The 27233-nt window shown below is 36.6% G+C and overlaps 1 protein-coding gene across 1 annotated transcript in view; it reads left to right on the top strand.

The window, feature by feature from the left end:
* The window catches only part of DCDC1 (doublecortin domain containing 1), a 465581-nt gene that overhangs the window by 345762 nt on the left and 92586 nt on the right, over positions 1 to 27233 (top strand). The window contains 1 exon segment of the mRNA XM_060019694.1: positions 24161 to 24284. Within this exon segment, the coding sequence (XP_059875677.1) occupies positions 24161 to 24284 (124 nt within the window).

Genomic DNA, 27233 nt, shown 5'->3' with positions numbered 1-27233 from the left:
ATATCTGCATGTGTGGCTCCCTGACACATTTTATAGTACCCTTTGACCTTTACAGAAAAGGGCCCTGAAATTTAGAAAATGAGTGCTTGCTATTCTTCCTATGTCATTCTTAATAAGCTTGCTTTCAGGAACCAGAAGGCAAAGAATCTTCCTCTTCTAAGACCTTATTGTGGAGCCATGGCAGCCCTGGTAATTGCTTAAATGAGAAAAAGAGACTAAATATTATAATAAAGGCTGCAAACAGTATTGAAGACAATTATACTAAACTCTTTCCTGGATATTTTTGGTATTCATTTAATATAGAGCGCTGTGATGCTTGAATGAATGGATTTATGATTTAACTTAAAAGTTAGAATTAAGCAATTCACTGTGTGTCTGAAGGAGTAGTCATTACTCTCAACCAGCTGATTAGGTGCCCTAACATGCTTCTTCATGCAACAATGTCCGTGGTGTTGCACTTGCAGTTGATGATGGGCGTGACCACTCCTTCACAGCCAGGACTGACAGTACCTCTTATTTGGAGCTACTGGCTTTGATGTATCTTTTCTTTCTGGTTGGTGACCAATAGAGGTAGGTTCATTTCCCTCCCATATCAGTGTTCTTTGCAATTTCATCTAGCTCACCAACACTGTCAGATGGTCTTTGCTATGCTCCTAACATCTCCAACAATTATTTAATTTATTGACATTTGTATTTTTGGTATATATTTTACATTGAAAAAATATACTTTAACTTTTATATTTTCTTAGAACTATAAGTTCTCTCCCCTCCACCTTTTCTTTTTTTTTTTTTTTTATGATAGAAGAGGTCTGTAAGGAGTCATATTGTCTAAAAATCCTTACTTTAAGGATTAGGAAACTCTTTATCTTAAGGATTAAGGATTGGGTGCTGGAGGTCCCCAGTTGCCTGGGGATCATGCTTGTTGGTGGGGCTGGAATTTGGACCAAAGGCTTCAGGTTCTCAGGCTAGTGTTACACTCACATGTTGCCACTCTCATAACAGCCAAGAACCTGTTCAACTTCTTGGAAATTCTCAGAAAACAAAAGCATGCTGACTTTTAAGCAGCACGTCTGATGAAATTAAATTAATACGTAATGCTTTTAAAACTTTTTTTTGAAATAATTTTAGATTTACAAAAGAATTATAAAGATAGTACAGAGTTTGTATATCCCTTTCACTCAGCTTCCCCTGGTGCTCACCATGGTACATTTATCAAAACTAAGAAGTCAGCACTGGTACAATAGTATTAACTAAACTAGACTTTATTCAGGTTTCCCTAGTTTTTCCATTAATACTCTTTTTCCTATTATTGAATCCAATACAGGATACCATATTGCCTGTAGCAGTCGTATCTCCTTAGTCTCTTAAATTTCTCAATGTTTTCTTGTCTTTCATAACCTTGACCTTTCTGAATAGTGGTCAAGTATCTTGTAGCATGTTTCTCAATTAGGGCTTGTCTGAGATTTTCTTTTGATTAGACTGAAGTTACACATTTTGGGGAAAAATGTCACAGAAATGATTTGCCCTTTTCATTGCTTTATATCAGGGTGTGCATGATATCACTATTACGTATTACTGGTGATATTAACCTTGATAACTTAGTTAAGATGGTGTCTGCCATATTTCTCCACTGCAAAGTTACTCTTTTTCCCTTCTCCTACTCTATTTGTCAGAAGCAAATTGTTCAGCCCCCACTCAAGGGAAAGAGAATTAAGCTCTACCTCTGGGAGGGAAGAGTATTAAAAAATTGGTAGACACAGTTAAGACACCACAATAATTAACAACTAGTTGAGGGGCAGTATCCAGAGGCTATGCAAATATCAAGTTTCTCCTAAGTTTTGCTCACTAATTTAGTATTTATCAGTGGATCTTGCCTGTTGCAATTATTACTATCGTTGTCCTAATGGGGATTTTTTATTACCCTCATTTTTTCTACAATTATTAATTGGAATTCTTTTGTAAGAAGGTTAACCCATTCTCCCCCATTTACTTATTTATTCAGCCTCTTAATTATATTCATATGGGCCCGTGGATATTTATTATATTCTTTGTATAATACAGTCCAACACTTTTATTTATTTATTTTTGCTCAAATTGTTCATTTTAGGCATTGTAAGCTCTTTCGGTTTGCCTCCTGTATCCTTTTGACATATACTATATTTTTTCCCCTTCTTATACTTTTTCTTACTTTCTGACAGTACGAGATACTCCAGAATCATCTTGTGTGTCCCCTGCCTCAACCATAGTATCAGCCATTTTCATTGGAGAAAGCTGTTTAGAAACCAAGGTCTGGGCGCTATGTGTGCGTATCACTATTGGGTTGCTTTTCTCCTAAGCCCTCTTAGCAGACAGATCCAGGACATATAGGTGTATATACTATCTTTGTAAACATGTGAATTTATATTCTTCCTACATCTTCTATCTATCTATCTATCTATGGTAAAATAAACATGATTTCACGTGGGTCTGCTTGACTCTGATCCAGCACTACAGGGTTCATTCTAACATTCCCATCTTGGTTATTTGTAAGGTTATTTGAAACTTCTTTCTTTGACAGTGAGAAACCTGGTTCCTATCATGTTTAATATAATTTTCTCATTCTTTCAACTTTAACATATATGTAAGAATGTCAGAATTGCTAAACTTTACTACTATGTGAAACAAATTTAACAAATGGAGTGCAATGTTTGTGTGCATTTCTTTTTGTCCTTAGCCTTCCAAGATATAGACAAACACTTGTTTTTCACCATCTTTTAGGTCAGTTTCTTTCTTCTCCACCCCTTCAGTGAGTTTGTGTTATACATCTGTAATACAGTTAGGTTGATTTACTACAGTCTGTATTCCACCCTGATTCCCCCCAAACCCCGGTTGGTTTTGTTTTGTAGATTTTGTTTTTTAATTTGCAAACAGTAAAAGTCACTCTTTCTGATGTACAGTTTTATGGGCTTTTACAAATGCATAGAATCCTGTTCTCACCACCCCAGTACCATTAAGAAATATGATTTTCCTTATTTAGTTAATATGGCAAATTACGTTGACATTTTCAAATAATGAACAGGTCTTGAATTCCTATAATGAATCTCACTTGCTTATGTGCTGTTTCATCCTTTTTTTTTTTTTTAATTTGCTGGATGTGATTTGATCATAATCCGTTGAGGATTCTCTGCATCTCTGTCCATGGGAAATAAGGGTCTGTAGTTTCTATTTTGGATAGATCTTTGTCTGAGTTTGGTATTGGGATAATGCTGGCCTCATGAAATGAGCTGGGAAATACTCTTTTCTATTTCCTGGAAAAGATTTTATTGCATTCATGGCTTTATTTCTTCTTTAAATATTTGGTAGAATTCAGTATATTTGGGGAAGGTAATTTTATATAATTTCTTTACATGGAATTCCATTTCAATTTTTAAATAAATAAAGCTTGGTTAGTATTCAGAAAAGTTAAACCTACTCTGTGACTGAAAATCAAAATTAACTTAGTTGATTTAGAGTTTGTTACCAAATACGCAAACTGGTTTGAGTTCACCATGATTTTTGCATTATACTGTGGGTGAAATTCAGCACTTATTTTCTTAGAATATAATACATAAAAACAAATTTTATCTAATTTTATTTTAGATTCTTTATATCAAGACTACTATTTAATATTGACAATCAGGAACTAGTAACTTTCCCTGATATATTACACACTGGCTTACAAAATACCTTGAACCAGATGTCTAACTTTTGGGCTTTTTGGTTTTGCAGGCTTCTTTGTGGTTAAAGTTTTCAGTCTTTTCTTCAGCTTTATGTCTCTCAGTACTATCATGGCCTCCCCATGCATCTAACAGTGTACCCTATAAGGCCTGCTGAAGGTGTGAGTCAGCAAGTCACCGTGGTGATGGAAGCAAGAGGCAGGCTGTAGGGGCATCAATTATTACTGGGTAATATTTAGGAGCAGTTTCTTTCTCAGAGCATGCTGCAGCCTGCTTTGGAGTCCTGTCTTGAATAGCTTGAGTCTGAAAAGTCAGGTTGGTATCCATCTTTGGTAGGGCTGCCTCAATGAATCTGGGTTTAAAGGATTCTTTGCAAGTCAGATCTTCCACTCAGCTGCAGAGAGATTACACTGTGAGGAGCCTGTCTTGGTTTGTCTTCAGTCATTATTTGTTCATCATAAGGGTTTAACCTTTAGCCAGACTGGTACCATTTCAGGGCCTTGTTCTCCGGAAAGTAACATTTAGGATTATAAGTTTAACATATGGATAAATTTTGAGTAAAAAAAAAAAATGAGCATTTCTTTTTAAATGACTTGATGTTCCTTATTTTATAGTTAACATATATTCAAATGATATCCTATAGAAATAAGCATAATTTGATTTGTCTTTCACATGGCAACCTTAAGAGAGAGCATTTAAATCTTTATTTGCGTAATATTTCTTTCTTAGAAAACTTGAGGCAGGGAGCAGATCCCTTTCATCTTTGTTTTCCCAACGAAGAAGCAGTAGTAGGTGCCAGGTAATGCTGGTTGAATGAATAACAAGTATGTAGATGAAGTATATGGTTTTCCATCTTGTTTTATCCTCAATTTCCATTTTCAGTAAGTTTAGTTTTTCCCAAAAAGGTTTTAAGAACCTGTTCTTCTCTTTATCTAACGCTATGTAGTACAATTTACCACCCACTTTCTTTAGAAAAAAATTTACTTGTATATTTATTGGTAAAATCTTTCCTAAAGAAACCTCTTTTGGTGTCATGCATACAAGATACCTCCAGAGTATACATATATTTCAAGCCAGAGAAGACAAGGGAAATGAGGAGAAAGAAAGAAGAGATCGGGTGTGCAGGTTTGTACAACTGGTTTAGTTGGGTTTGAGTGACAGCAGATCCTAGTGATGTGGCAGGCCCTGAATGAGTATCTCATCTAAATCTTCCTAATCCAGGCATCTGACCCAGCAGCCACTGAATTTTCCTTCACATTACTTAAGAGCCTTGCTGGTTTTCACCAGTGATACTGTTCAGTCTTTAGAATTAGACGTCTAGAATTTGACATTTTGCTTATTGAGAGTGTCCACCAAGCCCAGTGGCCTTGCATGGGCTCACTTTGTCTCTGGGTTGGTTCCTTTCTGCAGCCACACCTACTCCCAGGTGTCATGCCACCCTCCTCCTTAAAGCTGCTCCCTCCTGTCTGCCCTGGAGGTCCTGGGCGCCCATTATAGCCGAGCACCTGCTGCTTCAGGCTGGCCTCCTCATGGTTTCCAGGGATGTCCCTTTGCCCTCTCTCCGCAAGCCCATCTGTCAACTGCCACACGCCCTGGCAGCACCTATTTTTATGCCAGCAATATTACAGCTTTCTCACATCAGCTTCTCTTCATAACTCTCACTTAAATGGGGCTGTATTATCCTAGGAAGCTTCCCACCCCAGAATTATTTTGAAATGGCATAATTTCAAGTCTACTGGCCTGGAAAGTATCACAAGAATGGGAAGTTCTCACCCATGTTACTTTCTTGAACATAAGTTTGCTTCACCGCACTTGCGTGATTAGCATTAGTGAAACTATTTGTGGCATGTCTTTACTAAATAACTCTTTAAGTACAATTACACTGTGTAAATAGCTTAATACAGTTAATAAGAAGAAAGTAAACATAGAATTGTATTATAAAAACACATGTGCTTTATTATTGGTGGAGTCCAAATGTCCTCAGACCTCATTAGCCTGAGGTACAAATAAGGTCACACTGTAAATGGCTATGTTTCCTGGCCAACAGGCCTACCTGCTAACTGGAGCATCTTAGCCCTTCTGGCTCTTCTTCCTTACCTCTCTCTGGTTATTCCTGAGCATCTCCACAGTGTTTCACGTACATTTATAAATAGTCCTCTTGTCTCTCATATTCTTTGGTTATAGCTTCCTTGTTAAGGACATACACCTTGCAAAGAAGGATGTTACCTGCACTACAGGTGCGTCCGTGACCACATGGCTTCCAGTGCATCTCAACACTACAGATACCTCAAGATGCCAAAAAGTGCTGTGCCCCCTTTAGTCTGCACAGTGATAACACTAGGTTATGCTCCTTGGAGAGCATACATTTAAATGAGATCTCACAGGAATAAGAATGATTTTATTTTTTCCTCTATTAAAGTACCTAAGGCATCTTACACTGCATATACATATTCGACTGCATACATAGGTTCTGCTGTAGTTGACACCCCAGCTCTAGCATGCCCTTTGTCACTAAGATTCTGAAGCAACCTTTATGGTGCCTTGTATTTTTACAACATCTCTTGAGAAAACATCTCCACGTCAGCAGTTTTTTTCTTAGCAGACTTTGGGGCTGTCTGGAGTAGAGATACATCATTCTTCAGTTTTGCATTTCAAATTTCTTGGGCTCAGGCGTGCATGCACACATGCACAAACACAACTGTTCACTCCCCAGCTCGCCAAACAAAGACCCAAGTCTTCCTCTGACCTCCTCTTCCCCCCATTCAAGTCAACTTTTAGTAGCCTGAGAGGTTTCCAGCCCATCATTGCATAAGATCAATCATGAATTGGTTTTATTTTTGGCGTCTCACAACACTTGCTTAAAAAATGGCTTCCTAGATAAGAACATGAGAAATATCTTGCATGTGTAATATTATATATTGTTTAAATAGGATGTTTTATCCAATACTCTATGAATACATTCTGGAATAGATTTGAGCAGAAATAATATATTTTGCCTGGTAGTGCTGTCTTAGACCCCAAAAGCACAAACATGCTTGTTTCTGATGTGTAAAGCACAGAAGAGAGCACAAACCCACTTAAATGAGCTTTAAATGCACTTATTTTGACAATTTTGATGTGAGGTTGGTGCATTTCTGTGTATTAGAGAGTGAGGATAAAGAGGACATAAGATTCTCAGGTTCATTTCCACCCCCTCTCAGGTTCATTTTTAATTTTCAAAATTCCCAAGGTCAGTGATAGGGTTCTCAGACTGAACTTGGGAGTAGAGAGAGAGGTCTGTGTTAATGGTTGTCTTGGGGTTTTTTGGAATATGAGTGCTCTTGATGGAACAGTGTTTCACTCACATTAAAGTAAATATTGAAAAATAACTGCTTTCTCTGCAACACGTGGCATAGGTCTTGCCATGGTCATTTCTTTGTTCTTATATGATCTTTCAAAGCATTTGACACGTTTAACCTCATCCTTCCTACTTGTGAAACACTTTCTTGTCTTGGTCTCTCTTCTACCACACTGGACACTCCTTTTCTGTCTCTTTTGCTGCCTGCTTTTTTGTTTTTTTTGTCCTAACTCTTGATATCGAGTACCCCAGGGCTTTGTCCTCTGACCTCTTCTCTTTTACCTCTATACTCCATGGATGATTTCATCTGCTCCCGAGGCTTGAAATGCCATCAGGACTCCAGTGATTCCCAAATCCATAGGTCTAGTCCCAACAACCTCTGCAGGCTCATAGATCCAATTTCATACCAGACATTTCCATTGGCAGTGGAACCTCAAACTGAACATATCCCAATTAGAAAGGTTATTTTCCTTTCTCAAACTTGCTCCTGTTTTAGTCCTCTCCATTTATCCATGTCCTCAGGCTGAACACCTGGGTATTGCCTCACTTCTTTTTCCATCACCAGCCCCATCCCAGTACCTAATCCATCCTCAAGTTCAACTGATGAATCTGTTCCTTGATTTCCATGCCTAGATCTAGAATCTGTCCATTTATTTTGATTTCCACTAAACTCTAGTCCCGGTCACCATCATCTGTTCTATAGCAATTGACTCCTGCCTGCTGTTTCTGTTTCCATTTTTGCTCCCCTACCATCCATTCTCCATCAGCATCCAGTCTTTTATTTTTAACTGAATATTAGATAATGTTACTCTCATCCTTAACAGTCTCTATCATGTTTAGAATAAAATCTCAACTTTTTACCTTGGTTCCCCAAACCCTACAAGTTCTGGCTCCTGCCCACCTCTGTGACTGCTGTCTCCACCCCATTCTGCGCCAGCCTTCTAGCTCTCCTTCTGTTTATGGAACATACTAGGCTTTGTTCCATCTAGTGCAATCGCACCAGTTGTTCCTCTGGCCCCAATTACTCTTCCCATGAGTTTCATATGGCTCTTTCTTTCTTGTCATTCAAATCTTACCTTTAATGTAGCCTCCTACCTTCCCTGATAACCCCACATAAATTAGTTACAGAGTCACTCCATCATGTTAACATATTTTAATTCTCTGCATAACACTTACCATTTTCACACCTTCTTTATTCGTTTGTTGGTTATAAGCTCCATGATAGCAGTAAACTTGTCAGTCCAGTTCATGGCTATATCCCAAATGCCCAGAAGAGTTCCTGGCATTGTAGACACTCAAGAAATATTTATTTGAGTGACCCATTTTCATTTATAATTTTCTCTTCACAATTATATATATTGTTTAGAGAAATATGTATGTATATATTATATGCATTTTTTTTAATACAGTAGGAGTTATTTTCAGTAGTCACCTCATAAAGAATACCATTCTTTTTGGTAGTATTTTTCAGTACAATGAGTTCTGGTTATGAGCAGAGCTGTTTATATTCTTACAGATATTTGGAGTTTCTTAGATTTGTGTTACTCTAAATGCTTAAATGGGTCAATTTTTTTCTCTTCCTGGAAAAGAAACTACTGATTGTCTGCCAAAGTTTCTTCTTCCCTCTTCTTTAATTATCAAGGATGAGAATGGGTCTAGACCAAATACTAAATTCACTAATCTCCACTGCAGATATAGGTGGCCCCTGATATGAAAAGTGGAAGTCATTAGGTAAAATCCTTGGAAAAACTATTTAAAAGGTTTTGGCTAAAGTATTAGACAGGTACCCTTTTACTCCTACCTTTCCCTTCTTGCTGCTTGGAAAATGGCTATGATGGCTGGAGCTGCAGCAACCATTTTGTGATCATGAGGCAACTACAAGGAAAAGACATAAGAATAGTGGAGAGAAAAGAAGACAAAGTCTGGGTTTCTAATGACTGAATAACTGTCATACCAGTTGGACTTCTAATTTCTGGATTTATGCATAAGAGAAAAATAAATTTCTATCTAAAAGAAAACTTTATATATATGTGTGTGTGTGTGTGTGTGTATATATATATATATATATATATATATATATATATATATTAGTCCAGTATTATTTGAGTTTTCTGCCATATGTGGCTGACCCTAATAATAATTTATCTCCCTAAAGAAAAATATGGCATCTCTTTGAATGTTGAGTATATTGGAATATCAATTTTAGTAAATTATTTCATTAAATGATCTATTTATTAATTTTACATAAATTATTTAATTTGGGAATTTCTATACATGTTGTTTTCCACTCTCATTTGATAGAGGCACTATGGCTTAATCAGGAGGATGTGTCTTCGGAGTCAGATGATCATGGGTTTGAAACTTAGCCTTGTCACTTACCTGACCTCTGGCAAGTTTCTTAATATTTGAGCTTCACCTTCCCCACCTCAGCTTATTAATACCTAATATAATTTTAATGAGAGTAAAGTGAAGTGAGGGAAATATTCTATCTCTTGTTTGGGATTGTGCTTCTGCACAGGTATCTACATGTGTAAAAAGTCATTGGGCTATACATTTAAGATTTACCCATTATGTAAATTATATTTTAATTAAAAAACTGGCAGAAACAGGCATGCCATAAGTGGAAAAAAAAGAAACCCAAATACTCTAACATTTTAATATGATTATTTTATTTCTATAATAAAGAAGATAATCATTCTGGGGAGAATTTACAGGTATTTTAATTTTAAAATTCAGAAACTGAGGTGAATGCATTCTGCTGGAAGTGTTCACATATAATACAGCATGCTGAAATTTTCACTACTAATTTCTGACTCTCCTTTTAGAGTTCTTTACCCTAATATCTATAAGATCCACAATTATTGCCAAGATGTATTGTGATTTTGTTTCCTGTGCTGAAGTTTTGAGGTTTGGGAAGCAGAATCCAGAAAAAATTGTGTTTTCATTTAAATTAGGGGGTCAGTATCCCCTTCCTTGGAATGATTACCAAGGAATGATTGTTCAGTTGGAAGGAGGGGTCATCTGATTTCTATAAAAAAGACTGTAGCCAAGGTTAAATGTGTGGGCTGTGAGACCCTTCGACCTTCACCAGGAGCTCTGGATTCCCGCTCCGCTCCTTTTAGGACCAACTTTATTTCTCCCCTAAGTTTGTGAGTTGTCATCCCTAAAGATTTTCTCCTTCTCCAGTCCCTTGTTCCATTGTCCCCAAATGTACTCAATCGACCCATGTGGAAGCGGCTCCCCCTGTCATTTGGGAGGTGCCAATTTACTTCTGTGAGAGACAGGCTGGTTTTCGCATTACACTGGCAGCCATCCTGGACTTTAAAAAAACAGCTGTGTGGTTGCCAGCTGACCTGCTTTCAACCAAGCAGCTGCCGCTTAAAGTCAGGGGTAGAGTTTGTAAATCCTTGGGGATTGAGAGCTGCTCTTCACCCACCTTTGTTTGAGAATACAAAATGTCCAGGTTACGAACTATGTGAATTTCTTCCACTTCTGATGGAACCACAGCAGAGGATGTTCTGTGCTGGTTAGTTTAAACCAAAGGTCAGACCAGACGAATGTGTGTGTGTATGAGGAGTTGTACGAATCTGGTTATTTTCCTATTTCTCATCAATTGCTCACCAGGCTAAAATTAGCGATTTTTTGTGAGAGAAACACCTGTCTTTTCCAGGTTATTTTTGAACTAGGACAGTGAGAGATAAACAGGAATCCTTTTTTGTGTGTGGAATTTGGTGTTGAGTGGCATATTTTTGTTGGTGAGGGAGAGAAGAGGCCAATGACACAGTTCCATACACACGTGGCCACACACATACACAGAGTGGCTGTAACTATGGATTTAGATATCTTTATTTCTGTCTTCGTGAAATAAACCCTAAAAACCATGGAATAAACTCCATTTATTTTTGCTCCTTTTACCTCCTCACCTGTACGCTGCACAGTAATTTAGCTCCCCAGGACAGCTTTTAAGATTCTAATCTTGTTCCTTTGTGGCACTTTTCTCACAGCAGTAAGGTAAGGACTGGCATTCCTCCACTATTGTATATAAAGGAGAATTCGTTCTTGGAAATAAGAGCATTGTTTATGTTGAAATTCCCTTAGCTTAGCTGAACCTTCGATTATATCGCCCATTCAGATAACCAGATTTTGACCCCCTGTGGTCTGTTTCCATTCTCGGAGAATTGTCCACAATTTATTTCTGCTCTGGAGATTATTTCTGTGAGTGAGAGAAAAAGAGACATCTGGGAAGATTTTGATTACTGAGTCATATATAAAAAACTCTAAGCACACTTTTAAAAGATACCATGTGAGAAAGTATAGCTTTTGCTACAAAATAGCAAATTGAACTTAGTTACTGCTGAGGTGGCATTTGTAAGCTGTGACTGTATTTATGAATCACACTGTTAACTTGATTCCAGGTAGCATGGAAAACATCTTTATTTGTAGTTCATAAATCTGGAGAATGTTATTATTTGAAAAAATCCAATACGATTTTTATAATTTTTAATGAGACCCAAATGCAAACTAAATAATTCTATTATTTTAGTGGAAGTTTGGTGAATTTAGAAATAGATCGTATAGACCTGAAAGTGCTATGTCAATTTTATGCAACATAATACTGATGATATGAACCCCCATCACAAACTAAGATTTGTCTTTTAATTCTGTGACATTCTGTTTCCCCTTCATATTTAATCTATTTATTAGACACTTTCATCCAGAAGCAATAGAAAGTTGGCAAAGACATGTAATGGTCAGTATATTTTGCTTAATGGGAAATACTTCTGATTATGCATTCAGAAATTGGGAAAATATTGTTTCATATGCTCTCATTCCCATTGCTGAATATTACAAAGACCAGAGAATATTCAAAGCAAAGGCAATTTTTTATTTTGTTAAGTTCATGTTTATGGCATTGTGTACAAAATGCACATAAAAGACATTTTCTTATCTATTCCTATTATATTAGAGAAGTTCATGCCCTGCTCTTAGCATCTTTCAACACAGCTGTAGAGTAGTTTAAAGCCTATTTTTTAAATAAGTGATGCTCAATTTGTCTTTGATGATCCGGATGATTCAGGTGAGATGGGAGCACGGTCGGGCCCTTATTTGCATAAAAATTAATCACAGAAAAATGTAAATTGATAAAATTTTGCCTGGCTTTTCCCCCCTATTTGAGAACCCGTGGATGGCTCCCAGAAGCAATCATCTCAGTATGGGGCCGCGTTGGATGCTGTACAAATGATCACATTTGTGTTGAATACTCACTCATTTAAATGTCAGCACTGATGGGGCAGTAGAAAAAATCAGTAGAAAAAATGAAAAATAAATACACAGCAGCTGAAGACTATCAAATCCGTGGGCACGCTTTAGAGATATATGATCTAATGTGAAAAAATTGCAGATTAATTATCCTTTTTGCAAAATGGTAATTGTTTTAGTATCACACCCAGAAAAAAATCTGCAATTTATTTGGAATCAAACAAAAAACAGTAATATTAAATACATCATTACATCATTGTGTTTATTAGAAGCCTGCAATTAATTCCTAAGTCTCCTTAGGTCTTTAAAGCTACATAAAATGAAACAAAAGAATGTTGCTATTAATTTTCAAACAAATGCTTATCTATCAAATCAGTCTGATTTGTGGGAAAAAGGAGGTAATATTATGAAGTTTGGTGGGTATTGTGTGTTAATTTCATGGTGCTGCTGACACTTCTGATAATATCTTCCCAGATCCTGTTAAAGTTGTAATGTTAAAATTTGAAGGTTTTCGTTCAGTGGCAACATTGAAGAAGTCATGAAGTGTATTCTTAAAAAAAGATGCTTTAAGAAAAATAACAGCAATACTAATAATGGGGGAAATAGAAACTATTTGTGAGATTCCCCCAAACAGAAATTCTTTGGACTGCCTCTAGTGCACCATTAACATGCATGACTTTTCACGCATGTAATTTATGTGCATATTTGAATTTATATTTAGCTATTCTAAGGAAAATAATAAAACCTTAAAATTTTCTTAAATAAAAAGAGGTATAAGTGGTGTCATTTTCACTCCAAAAGATGGGTAGAAGGCACCATCATTATTATTATTAATAGTTTTACAGTTTATACAATCCATTTATCTTTGTTTCTGGGTAGCTCTCCTTGGTGCTGCTTTGGTGGTCTCAGTGTACAGTTTACCTACAGCTTTCTAGCACAGGTGGATATGAGGTTCTTTCTTATTATTCTATAACTTTAGCATAGATTTAAGTGATTGTAACGTTGAACACATCTTCATTAGCCAGGGAAGACAAAGTTAAAACATAGTCTTTCCACCTGCTGATTTAAAAACTTCCATTGAATTAATGTTACATTAACCAAAGTCGATTGTGGCAACACAAAAAAAATATTTTGAGATGGTTGAAATCTACTGTTATTACCAGAGTTGCTTTGTAGTTAGCTTAGAGAATAGCCTTTAAAATTTAAATTGACCAACATTTAGAGACCATTCCTGTTTTAGAGATTAAATATAATTTGTCATATAGTGAGAATAGCTAACACTGTGGGTCACGTACCATTTATGTCATTTAACAGTAACATAGCATTTAACTCTGGAAGCCAGCCTTTCCAGAGTGCTGACCATGGGCCGGACACTGTTCTGTTCCTTTATAGATAATGATGTGTTTAATCTTTATAACAGCTCTCTGAAGTAGGTATCTTGTTATCCCAAGAGTGACAGGGCCGAGGTCACCCAGCTAGTCAGAGGTGAAGCCAAGATTTAATCCCAGGGGTCTGGCATCAGACTGCTTGCTCTCAATGACATTGCTCTGCTGACAAATGCCTGGTGAGCACATCTAGGTGCCAGATCTGCTGCCAGGTGGAGTCTTGGCAAGAGAAAGTGCTTTATTTTTGTGACTTTAGAACTTTCTTTTTATAATTGAAGCTTGAATCTATTTTGATATCAAAATATGTCAAGTAACACATTTAAAAATTTTATCCGGTTGAAAACTTTATCTTAAAAAGTTACAATTTATGTCATCATTCGACTAAAATTAGAGAACCTTTTTGGTCACTTTAAGATCATGAGACATGAACAGTCACTGTTTTTCTGAACAATATTGTTACTGTTGAGATGAATCCTTAAAGGCACTAAAAGAGATCCTTGTCCAATTTGACAGACTTGAGTCTCTGGGAAAGTTCACGTGCCCCCATTCATTTCTCTCTCCCTGGTATAGTTCATTTGTTCATGTTGAGGCATTATTTTCATTCATTTACCCATCCATGCAATTATTGATGCATCTACCCATCCATCCATCCATCCATCCATCCATCCATCCATCCATCCATCCATTTATTCAATCAAGCCTCCTCTTAAATTTTCAGGTTTGGGATAAAAGCAATCCTTTTATCCCATGATAAAATAGAGACTCCCTGCCCACAGCCTACTCATCGTCTGTTCGCAGCCCCAGCTATATCTAACACTAAATGGCATCCAAAATGTGTAGGTAGCCACACCAGCTCCCGTGTCCAATATCTGTTCCACCCCAAGCAGTGCAGTCCCTTGGCCACCTTTCAATACTAGGACCTGCATGCCAGCAGGAGGTTTACAATCAGGATAGAATTTGGGTGGAGGCTGCTCCAGTCCCTGAAAGCAAGTTTGGGGCTGTTTGGTCAGGGAATCCTGAGGTCTCAGAAAACTGTCTGGAAGTGGAGAAGAGGCACATGAACTCCAGCTGGACACCTTGCCTTGGTGCTATGCACTCCTCGCCCACTGAGTGAAACAGGGGAGGGAAAAAACTGTGGTCCAGGGTAGGACCACTTGTTGCCCAGGTCTGCGGTTGGTACTACATTCTACAACTGTATATTCAGTGCAAACTCTGTGCTAGTTGCTGATCTAGGCACTGGGGATGCACCATTAACAAAACAGACAAAATCCCCATGAAATTTACAGTCTAGTAGAAATAGACACCATTTATCATACACTGAATTTTATGCTGCTCGCAGTATCATACTGTGACAAATGTAGAATTGTTCACATGTGTCTTTATTAAAAGTTTCTTCTATATAATGCACTGCATTAGAAGAAAAATATAGAAAACCATTTTTCGAAAGGTTCAGAGACTATGGGAAGTCACTGTTGCTTCTGGTCTCTCAGAGAAAACTCACTTTTTCTGTGAAAGAACAGAAGGAGGGCCATCTTACATCCTGATTTTAACAGTTCACTCAACAAACACTTACTGTGTACCTCCTTTATGACAGTAATACTTGAACTGAATTGTTAGAATTACTGCATAGACTAGGTTACTTTCTGAACGGTCAAGGCTCTTTATGTCTAAAGGTATGCTTTCCCATAGGGACTGTGTGATTCACTGAGACGTAGGGATCTAAGTTTACTACAAGCCCTTCCTATAACCAGCCGAGTAAGTCTTACTGGACCTCATTTCCGTCACTGAGAAATGATAGGTTAAACAAAGTAGCCCACAAATTCTTTTCAGATCCAAGAAAAGAATCATCTGGTGGCTGCTGTCATTACTTGGTTTGTAGCCTCATCACTCCAGTCTCTGCTTCCCTGGTCACATCGTCTTCTCTTCTGTAGGGTCAGATTTCCCCCTGCCTCTCTTTTATAATGACACATGCTTACACCTACTCAGTTAATTCAGGATAATCTCCTTGTGTCAAGATCCTTCACTTAATCACATCTGCAAAGACTGTTTTTGCCTTATAGAGTAACATTCATATGTTCCAGGGATGAAGACATGGATATCTTTTTGTGTGTGTGTGTGGTACGCGGGCCTCGCACTGTTGTGGCCTCTCCCGTTGCAGAGCACAGGCTCTGGACGCGCAGGCTCAGCGGCCATGGCTCACGGGCCCAGCCGCTCCGTGGCATGTGGGATCCTCCCGGACCGGGGCACAAACCCGCATCCGCTGCATCGGCAGGCGGACTCTCAACCACTGCGCCACCAGGGAAGCCCAACATGGGTATCTTTTGAAGGGCCATTTTACAGCCTACCACAGATCGTAATGTACTGACACTTTGTTTTGCAAATCTTGCAATGGTCTTGGCCAAACAACGAAATATTTATTTGGTCATAAAGAAATTAATTGGTAATGATGGAATTTCAGGACCTTGTTTTGAGACATAATTTTGAGTAGAGGGCCATTCTATTATCTACCAAATCATATTATGCAAACGATCTCTTACTTTACTTACGTGTAAGAGGAGTCTTGCGTGTTACTTATCTTCTCTCACTTCAGAGTTAAGAATTCAAGAATTTTGGTATCAATTGATGGGGAATTGAGAACCCAGATTCACTAAGTAGATTTTAAATATAGTCCAGATTAGCTCATTCATTCATTCCTTTATTAAGTGGACAGAGCATGTCCTAAGGACCAGACTCCTGCCTGAGTTTTGGGAAATCAACTTCCCATCTCTTCCATGTTGACCCCCCTTGCCCCCACAAGAAGAATCAGTGACTCTCTGTTCAGTTCTCTGCAGTACCTTGTATAATCCCCATGAGCCCCCGTCACCTATGTCACTGGTATTTGTTTCACTCGTCCATTTTCTCACCAAACTGGGACTCCTCATGGGTAGAAACTGTCTCAGTTCCTTGGATCCCTGGCACCCAACAGCATAAATGTTGAAAATGTGTTGGATGGACCTTCCAAGGACCAACTTTAGGCAAAAGATCCTTACTGTTACTTGATGAACTTTGTGGACTTCCTATTAATATTTATTATTTTTCCAGTGCTCTTATACCTCATCACTTCTTTTCTTTAGATGACTGCTCTTGTCCTTTTCTTTTGGAGCCTCTCCTTTGTTCTTTCCCTCTCAGTTGCCTGTTCGTCTTTTTTCTCATCTGTTTTCTGGGATCTTTGTTTGATGCAGAACTAAAATGTGACTCACAGTTGGCACTCCAAAGACCTTAAAATCTGTTTGGGAAAATACTCCTGAAGAGGAAATACTTATAAAAAGTTACCACTCACTTTCTCATGACTGCCAATATCTTTGGACCATTCCTGAATAGTGATACAGTGTTAACTAAAGTCCATCCCATGATTCCCTGGGAACCCACACAGCACCACCTTAGATCAGGCAAGTGGGGTCTATCTTTTTAATGCCAATATTTCTGAAGAGCTATCAGTCACTGTCTCTAAGAGCATTTCTTAAAGGAGTCAGAGAAAGTGACCATTGGACAGACCAGTGGGTGAACATCAAAGAAAGGAAAAGACAGGACAGGAATTGATGAAAGCAGCAATGAGAATTAGGAAAGAGATGAGCCATCAATGGTGGCAGCAACCCATGAAAAGTTCCTCAGAGGTAAATAGCAGAGAAAGCAGTAAAAGGTTCAGAGGAAGCACAGGAAAAAGTAAAAGACTGGAGCCATGGAAATGACCAGGATTATACTAGAAAGCATGTAGGCTAAGCTGCTCTGACAGATACTCCAAAACTTTTAGGCTTATACAGAAGCTCATTTCTCTCTGCATGATGGTTTATAGATAGGAGGTGCTAGGAGCTGGTAGGTGGCTCTTATTCTTATCATGGGGTTTCTACCTAAGGGTCTAAAGTGGCTGTTTCAGCTCTTGCCATCTCAGCCAGTGGGATGGAGAAAAGCGACCAGGGGCACACATGTCCAGTTGTTTGAAAGGTGAAGTCTATGAGTGAAGCACACCATAACCACTCACAGCTCTTTTGGCTGGAACTTTGATGCATGGCTAAACCTAAATGCAAGGAAATCGTGTCTTTAGCTGGGTAGCCATGTGCCCATATAAAAAAAATCTATTATTACTGAAAGAAGGGAGAATTGATCTGGGGGACAACTGCTCCCTCCTGATATGAATAAATAGAGGCAATCAAGAGCCTTAAATGGTGAAGCACTTTGCTTTAAGCAAAGGAGTTGGCTAGATATAACAGACTGGGAAGTGAAAAGCTATAGACATAAATCAACTCTCTTCTAGCTAGAACTCTGTGTCTTTAAAAATCATATACATTGGAGCTATTATGTAACACCAAAAGATTGTATCCTTTTTCCATATCTTGAAATGGCATCTTTCTTCTTCCCTCTCATTATCCCAAACTCTTTATTCTCCATGTATACAGAATTCATGCATCCTTTTCAAGGATTCTTCTCCCACCCCAACAGTTTCTTTCTGTAATATGGAGCTCATATTATTTTCTTTCCATTAGATCTACCTACTATAAGTCTTATTGAAAGTGCCATTTTTTTTCCCATTACATACTGTCTTGTATTGTTGTCAAAAACTTTCCAGGTATGTAATTTTTGCTTCTTCCTAAAACGCTGTAATTTTCTTGAAGGCAAAAGCCCTCTCTAACTTCTTTTGCATTGTCTGTAGTGCCTAGCGTAGTGCAGGGGAGAGAGAGCAGGCACTCAATAGACAGCTATTAATTTGTTTTATTTGCATAAAAATTGATACAGAAACTTCAGGTAGTGGATACCCCAAAGACCTCAGATACCAAAGCTAAGCTATCAGGCCCAGATAGGTGATTAATTAAACAGATTCAAGAACTCAAAGACCACATCGGATCCCACCATAAGCAAGTATTTGAAGGAAAAATGGTTTTTTTTGTTTACAAACCGAGATTTTACTGTACTTGCAAAGAGAGCTTTGCTTTTACACAAGTATAAAACTCCCTGACTATGGGAGATAATGATAGGTTTTTAGTGCTGAATATAGATTACGTCTATGTATCCAGAATCTAAATAACCAGAAAGCTCAACCAACTAGAAAAACCAAACAAAATAGAGCAGGTCAAAGACTTTTTCAGGCTCCGGACGTGCAGGCTCAGCGGCCATGGCTCACGGGCCCAGCCGCTCCATGGCATGCGGGACCTTCCCGGACCGGGGCACAAACCCATGTCCCCTGCATCGGCAGGCAGACTCTCAACCACTGTGCCACCAGGGAAGCCCTCAAAGACTTTTGTTTGAAAAAAAAAAAACCGGCAAGAGATGTCAGGTGTGACTTTAGATCCATCTGTATATCCCTTTATTTTTCTAGACTAAATACATACATACTCCTGGCAATTACCATTAATGTACTATAGGTTTCCACTGTATTTCATAATTGATGTTTTAAAAAATTGAATTGTGTTAAGTCTTAATTGATGATTTTCAATGGATAGAATATAATATACAATTATGGAAATTGTTATGAAATAAGTATTCTTTTCAGCATAATTGTTGGAACTATTTCTCATTCTTAAAAATTCCCAGTTATGCAAGATGGAAACATGATCACTGAGTTCCCCTCTTAGCCTTTAGCTACCATTAAAATTCATTCTCTGTTTTAAGTACTTTCCTAGTTATCAAAATAATGTGAAGAGATGGAGCAAATGGGAATATATTAAACAGAAGAACAAATTCCCTGTGTATATATTAGTTTCTACAAGATATTCTAGGAAAAAAGTAGAATAATGTTTAATATGCAGAAATTACTTGATCTTTGTAAATTTTGGCTTGTAAATTAAAAACACTGCAGTCTTCAGTGCCTTGTTTCTATTAAAGTTATTTAAAATTTAAATCTTAAAATAATTATTTTCTTAAACTATTAAATTTAGCTTTAATATTCAGCCTAAATTGAAAGATTAATGTAGCCTAAAATATTGATACAATGATACTAGTAAAAGCCTAGAGAGTGATAACGGATGGATTCAGATTTCTAGTTATGTATCTAATCTTTTAACCCTTATACAATGTTTAAGATGAGCTTGTATATGTAGTTCCTGATTTCAAATAATTTCTTCTCTCTCTAGAGGACTAGACTCTTAGAAACTTCAAAATAGTGCAAATCTATGAAAATGTGTTGGGCTATTACTAAATCCCATCAAAATAGGTAGTTATTCTACTATTCTTACCATTTTTGCAATCTGCCCATTTCTTTCTCCTATCGTTTTCTTTTTTCAGAGATGGGGCACCCAATGTTAGCCTTATAAACTGATTTCCATCAAGATCCATGTATGCAACATATAACTGTTTTGTATGAATAATGTGTTTTCACTATTTCTGAGGAGCCATGCAATTTTAAATTAATTATAGATGAATTCTAAGTGGCCTAATCTTGCAGCTTAGATAAACTTAAAAACTGAAAAATGACCAGTTAAATAAATAAACAGGTCCTGGTGTAAAGCAAAGAGTTAGAGTTTCTTTGACAGTTGTAGGATGTGCATCTGGTCATTTTTACATGCATGTTTATTAGAGACTGCTGATTTAAGTTGGAATTTGCCATAGTATTTATAATTTACTGTATCAGATCCAAATTATATATTGTATCATATTTTATTGCTATGTTCATTACATTGTTGGAAACAATGTAATTGTGTCCTGATGGAATATGAAAAAAGACTATTTCTCTTCAACTGGGACACATTTAGGTTTCTTTTTATATTACTATTGATTTCCAAGAGTGCAAAATAATACTTTTCTTTCACAGTGCATACAGTCCTGCATGATGTCTCAGAGCCTGTCACAATGCTGAAGTTCTGTCAAAGGCACTAGACTCTGAAAACATTATCTAAAGTGTTTTTGTTTCCCATTCCTTTATAAGATTAATTGAATAGAGCATTCTGATTAATGGCTCCATTAATCAGACTAAATTGATATGATCAATTCTGGACTTAGTTTTTGATGGAAGAGATATCTGTCAACTGAAATGCTGAGGAATGATCCTCTAAGATTTTTATCTTTTAGGTTTATGTAAATCCAGGAAGATATTTTAACTTTGGTCATACTTCTGTCCATGAAGGTAGATACTCATGAAATATCATAAATAGAATTTTACCTTTAATGGAAAGGCAGGGTTAATAAAGATACTGTTTTAAATAAACAAACTTGCCTTTGAAACTTATTTCGCTACCTTGTAGCATGTGTGTATATATGTGTGTGTTCAAGTAAGTCTTTTCAAAACATGAGATGTTTTGTTTTATATAGTGTTTCTATTATAAATGACAATTATTTAAGAACACCTTCTTTCATACTGAAGAAACGAATGGAAAATATTAAATAAAAATAAGTTCTCAGAGGGGCAAGAAAAAGGCTGCCTGAAAGCATTGCACGAATCATTGTCTCCACCTAGTGCTGACTTTCAGGAATTAAGATTCCAAAGTCCTTAATGATGCTGTAAAGTTCTAATTTATGTTATGCACGTGTACAGTCATTATAGCTGGGCCTGCTAGTGCCATTATAGTTAAGAGTCTGTCAGTTTTTCATTTATAAAACATCATATTAAGAGGTCTATTGCTTTTACATAAAAGCTCACACTGTGCTGGAACTCTGCAGTCCAATGGCCTTTGCTGTATGTGAATGTTTATTAACAGTGTTATGTTGAACTTGACCAGCTCCTTTTAAAGACACCCTGATGGGGTGAAGTTACATAGGCATCTCATTCAGAAGGATGACTCTTTTCATCAATAACCTGTCCTTTACCTTATGGTAATCGCCCTACACGCATCAGACCAGTGGACATCTAAAAACTCTATTGATGTGGCAGGCCCTGGATTTTTCATAGGCTATAGTTCCCACCCTGTGGCACACAAGAGGAGACTAACAATTTTGGCTACTAATGGGAGGAAAGCAGGAGAAGGTAGTTTCATGGAAGTCAAATGAAGTCAAGTCAAATCAAGAAAGTGTTTTTAAAAGGAGGGAATGATCATGTTAGACCCTGATGTTAGTTCAGTTATGTCTTGAGAGATGACCTTTGGCTTTAGTGATGTTAAAACCCTGATGGGGCATTTTCACTGGAGTTTCTGAGATCTCTAAAAAATCTGGTTGGAATTGGTTTAAGAGAAAAAAGGGAGGAGAAGAAGAGGAGATGAGTCTTTTACGGAATTTGCTGTAAGGGAACACAAAGAAATAAAGCAACAGCTGGAGGTGGACAGTGGGGTATAGGGAAAGTTCTTTTTTTTTTTTAAGATATCAAGCTTTCAGACATTATGCAGATGGAATGACCAGAAAGGCAGGAAAATTAATAGTTCAGGGTGGGAACAAAGTCCTAGATGAGAGAGGATAAGGATCTAGCCAACAAGCAGAAGTGTTGGCCTTAGATCGGAGCATGAACAGCTCTACGGTAGCAGGAGGTCAGGTTCTAGGTTGGTAAAGAGCAAGTCTCTCCTGCCACCACCCCACAATATCCAGGCCCCAAGAACTTCCAGCAAGCTTTTGGGACACCTGGGCCCTTGTACAGAGGGTTGGATATTGCAAATGGTTCTGATGAGGCTGAGCAAGCTCAGAAAACTTTTAGGCTCAGATGACCATCACGTGTGCCGGAAAATTATGGGTGATGGGCTGCTTCTCTATTCTTATTCATTAATCAGTGATTTATTATATTAATAAATGTCCATCATTTCATTTCTAGGATGACTATTACTTAGCTATAGTGATTATTCTCTTTCCATAATGTTAAATTTTATTGGCTAAGATTGATTTAGGAATTTCACATCTTTGATTTTAAGTAAGATTGTTGATTTACTTCTTAAATTACCAGTGACTGACTTTATTATGAAGCTTATCTCCCATTCATGGAATGAATTAGCTAGTTTCTATATCTTTATGGTTTAGAATGTTTTATATAGTACGAAAATGATCTGTTCCATGTCCTGTGAACTTATATGAGCAAGAGCATACTTTCTATTTCAAATCTTTAAGGGTTTTCAAAAATTATTTCTTCGAAAGTTGTGCATTTATTAACATATACATGCATAATATACTCTTTTAATCTTCTCTATGCAAAATATTTTGTTTGATTTTTCTATTTGGCTTGTATATTTTTTAGTCTAAGTTTATTTGCATGAGATTTGCTATTTTACATTTCATTTCAAAAACATTTCTTTAAACGTTCTACTAATAGTCTAAATATTTTCTAATTCTTTATTTATATTTGAATCTTTACTACTTCCATCTGTTTTCCATGAGATATATTTAAAATAAATTATTGAGTTGAATGCTTTATTAATTTCCCTTCTCTGTTTAACTCTTAATAAATAAGCATTTAACATTATAAATTTATCTTTCAATGTAATTCTAAATGTATTCTTTAAGTTTTCATGATTATTATTTTCATTGCTTGCTAAATAGGTACTGATCATGTCATTTTTTTCCCCTTGTCTGGTATAATAGTATTTTGGGAGAGAGAATGTATTTTTAATATTGTCTTGTGGTTGAAATTGTGAAATTTAAACTTTCATTTATATCTAATTTTGTGTCATTTGTCTCAAAGTGTAACTTGTTCAATTTTTATTTTAAAACTGTATTGAAGTTTAATTTGTTAGTGTGTGGAAATATTACAATGTTTCAAGAATTATTGAGAAAGACACATTTTCTGTTAACAGACTAAAATGTCTATAAGTAAATGGTCATACTTCCATTTACTAGTTTTAGCAGTCAAGTATTTTATGTCCTTACTTGTTACTTAAAAAAAGTTACCTACATCTGTGACTCTATTTCTGTTTTGTAAATAAGTTCATTTGTACCAGCTTTTTAGATTCCTCATATAAGCGGTACAAGGGGGTAAGCGGGGAAGGGGGGATTAATTGGGAGATTGGGACATTGACATGTACACACTACTATATGTAAAAAAAATAACTAATAAGGACCTACGGTATAGCACAGGGAACTCTACTCAATACTCTGAAATGGTCTATATGGGAAAAGAATCTAAAAAAGAGTGGGTATATGTATAACTGCTTCACTTTGCTGTACACCTGAAACTAACACAACATTGTAAATCAACTATACTCCAATAAAAATTTTTAAAAATTTACCAAGTAGTTCATAATCTGTTGGTGATGTAATGACGTCTCCCACAGGGATTATATATATGTTGGTTTCTCTTTGAATGTCTAAAAAGTTTTGCTTGATTTTTTTTCTGTTAGTATTATTTATGTCATTGTTATTATAAATTGACTGTTATTCTACTTTGCCTTCTGCCTCAAATTCCACTGTCTATTATCCCAATTTTTAAAAATGTATTCTTTCATTAAAAATTACTTTTATTTATGTCTCTTGTACACAGTAAATTATCAGATTTGGGTTTTTAATTCAAACTGAGTTTTTGCCTACCTAATAAGAAGTACTCAATGAATATTTTAAAGTGATATTTAACCTTGCTAAATTCCTTTTTGTCTTTTATTTTGTTTTAGGTGGGCCATAAAACATGAAGGGACTGGTAAGCCAGGCCAGTGGAAACATTCCAGAGTTGAAAATCCTCTCTGGAATAAGCTTACCTACATGTGGCCAGTCCTTCCCAGTGGCCAACTTAATGAGGTTGTACTGCTTAGTATAAGACATCGTTGTTGAGCCTTATTTTAAGTCCCAGTATGTGGTCAATGTGTGTGAAAATTTCCATGAAGTTTTTGATTTGCAGTTGTTAGGTGCAAGTGATCAATTGATGCTGTTGTTCTATCAATTAATTAGAAAGATGCATTTAAGTCATCCAATATGGAATGGGTATGGAATTTATTTCTTCTTCTAGTCTGTCATATTTTGCTTTATATATTTTGAAATTTAGTTCTAGACACACACATGTTCAGAAATATTATATCACCCTGATGAATTGAAACTTTTATCATTATGTAGACTCTCTCTAGCTCTAGTAAAATTTTCAGTTATCCAATACGAATAGAAATATATCAGCTTTTTTTGTTGTTGTTATTTGCCTTATATATCTTCTTTCTATCCTTTTGCGTTTTATATTTGTATACTCTTCTGTTTTAGGGGGACTCTCCAGTAATCAGCATATAGTTAATTTTTAAAAATGGTCAGACAATCTTCATTTCTCAACCAAGGGATTTAGTCTTTTCTATCTATTGTAATGACATATATATTTGGATTATTATCTGCTTTTTTCTCTGTTTCACTTTTCACCATTCTTATATTCTTTTAGGTTAATTTTTTTCTTGTATTTTTACCATTTGCTAGATTGGAAATTATATCCTCTATTTCCATTTTTTTTTGTTATTACTTTGAACATTTTAGCTTGCATATGTAAATGATCAAAATCTAAAGTTAACAAATATACTTACTCTTATCTTAAATAATTGAGAACGTTAGAATGCTTTAACATCAGTTGTCTGATTTGTAACTTATACACTATTAGCGTCATCTATTTTATTCTTATCTTAAAAAAATTTCCACAAGATATTAACATTGTTGTATGTGTTTAATATTAATTTAGATTTACTCCTAATTTTTTCTCTTTCTTCTTTTAAGTCCTTGTTATATCTCAGTCCTTCCAGCTGGGGTTACTTTCCTTTTGCCTAGTATACCCTTCTTTTAGTTTTTGGTAGCAAACAGTTTTTACTTATCTTAGATTAGTTAAAAATTTATTTTTACTTTTACTAAGTGAACTTAGTCTTTTATTTTGCCCTCATTCACATAGGGTATTTTCACTTAGCAAACTGAAGATAACATCACTGACTTTGCTGTTTTTGAGGAGTCAGCTATAATTCTGAATATTCTTCTTTTGAAGGTAATCTGTCTTTTCTCCCTGACTGCTTTTAAAATCTTCTCTTTTCTTTGGGTCTCTTCAGTTTTTTTATTTTTCCTGCTCAAGGTTCTTGAATCTGTGGATTGATATCTTGCATCATTTCTGAAAAATTATCACCCATTATCTCTTCAAGTATTATCTCTCTTATCCCCTCTGTTCTTTATAGAAAACTCTGATTAGGTGTATGCTAGACCTTCTCATTTTGACCTTCTTGTCTCTTAACCTCTCTTTTATATTTTCCATTTCCTTGCCTCTTTATGATGTATTTTTGGATCATATTTTGAGACATTTCTTTCAGATTATTAATTTTCTCTTCATCTTTATTTAATATGCTTTAAACTGTAAGTGAGGTCAGCCCATGGTATGAATTCTCAATGAAGATTATTTTTTCTTCCACACAGAGAAAATGTTTGAGTTGGTCTATTTTACTTGCAACCACTGAGAGTTATTGTCTCTGGCTTGCCTTTTCAATGAAATTTATCCTTTTGTGGTTCTTGTTTTATGAGAGGAGAGGGTCTCCTGTTAGAATTCCCACCTTGGCTGGGCCTTGAAATTTGTCTTCTGCACCCTTCCCCTCAAGACCATGGAAACAGAAGTTTGCTGGGTTTGGAAAATTTCCTCAAGATAAGATCCAGCTTCAGCACTCTGTTTACCTCTCTGGGTCTCTAGTATGTCTTGCTTTATTGCTAGGTCAGTGATATGTTCCAAAAGATTTTTAAAAAATATTTTATCCTGGGCTTCCCTGGTGGTGCAGTGATTGAGAGTCTGCATGCTGATGCAGGGGACACAGGTTCATGCCCTGGTCTGGGAAGATTTCACATGCCGTGGAGTGGCTGGGCCCGTGAGCCATGGCTGCTGAGTCTGCATGTCTGGAAAAAATATATATATATATATTTTTTTATCCTGATTTTTTTAGTTGTTTTGTCAAATTTTCTGGTCTCAATCAAGTTTTTTCTTTCCCCTTAAATCACAATTCTCTATGTGTCCTCAGTGATTGAATCAATGAGTCTCATCACTTTAGGGGAAGGACAGATGGAGTCATTCCAGCTGAAACCAAGAATTCATTGTTTAGAGCCTCAAATATGCCCTAATATTTAGACTGTAGTGAAGCAACAGTCTAGAAATCTGAGGCTTTTTTATTTAGAGAGAGAAATGAGATCTTCAAAATACCAGAGGCTGTGGTTTGGGTAGCCTGAGCCAGTGGCTAGATGAATTATATGCCTAAGACTCAGGGTTTGCAGCATAGTGAGAGCCAACATAGAGCCAGGGGTGGAGAGGTGGCACAGAGACAAATAGGCCCAGCATAGGCCAAGAAAAAAACCTGTGAGTTGTGCTAATTGTAGGCTTTTCTTCAGAGGTTTAGGAAGGCTAAAACCTAGAGAGCAGAAAGGATAACTTACTTCTCAGCTGGAGGTGAACAGGTATCAGCAGGTTGCCCAGTATCCAAAGAGGAGAAGAGCACATCCTTAGAGATCTTTGAGGGTCAAGGACAAGTACCACATATAGACCATGAACCCTTTTTCCCAGTGGTATATGGTTTATTGAACTTTCATCTATGCCCAGAAACCACATTGAGGCAGGGGAAAGGAAGGGTATATCCTTGAAAAGAAATAACAGTTCTTGTAAGAAGTTTGAACATTTAAGTTGATTCAATATGTATCCAAAAGTACAGAGCTAAAAACTAGACAAAAAGGCTTTTCCAAATTGGCAGAAATGGGGACACTTCC

Source organism: Delphinus delphis, chromosome 8 (genome assembly GCF_949987515.2).
Source record: "Delphinus delphis chromosome 8, mDelDel1.2, whole genome shotgun sequence".
Taxonomy (NCBI): domain Eukaryota; kingdom Metazoa; phylum Chordata; class Mammalia; order Artiodactyla; family Delphinidae; genus Delphinus; species Delphinus delphis.
This window is presented reverse-complemented; position numbering and strand designations above follow the sequence as displayed.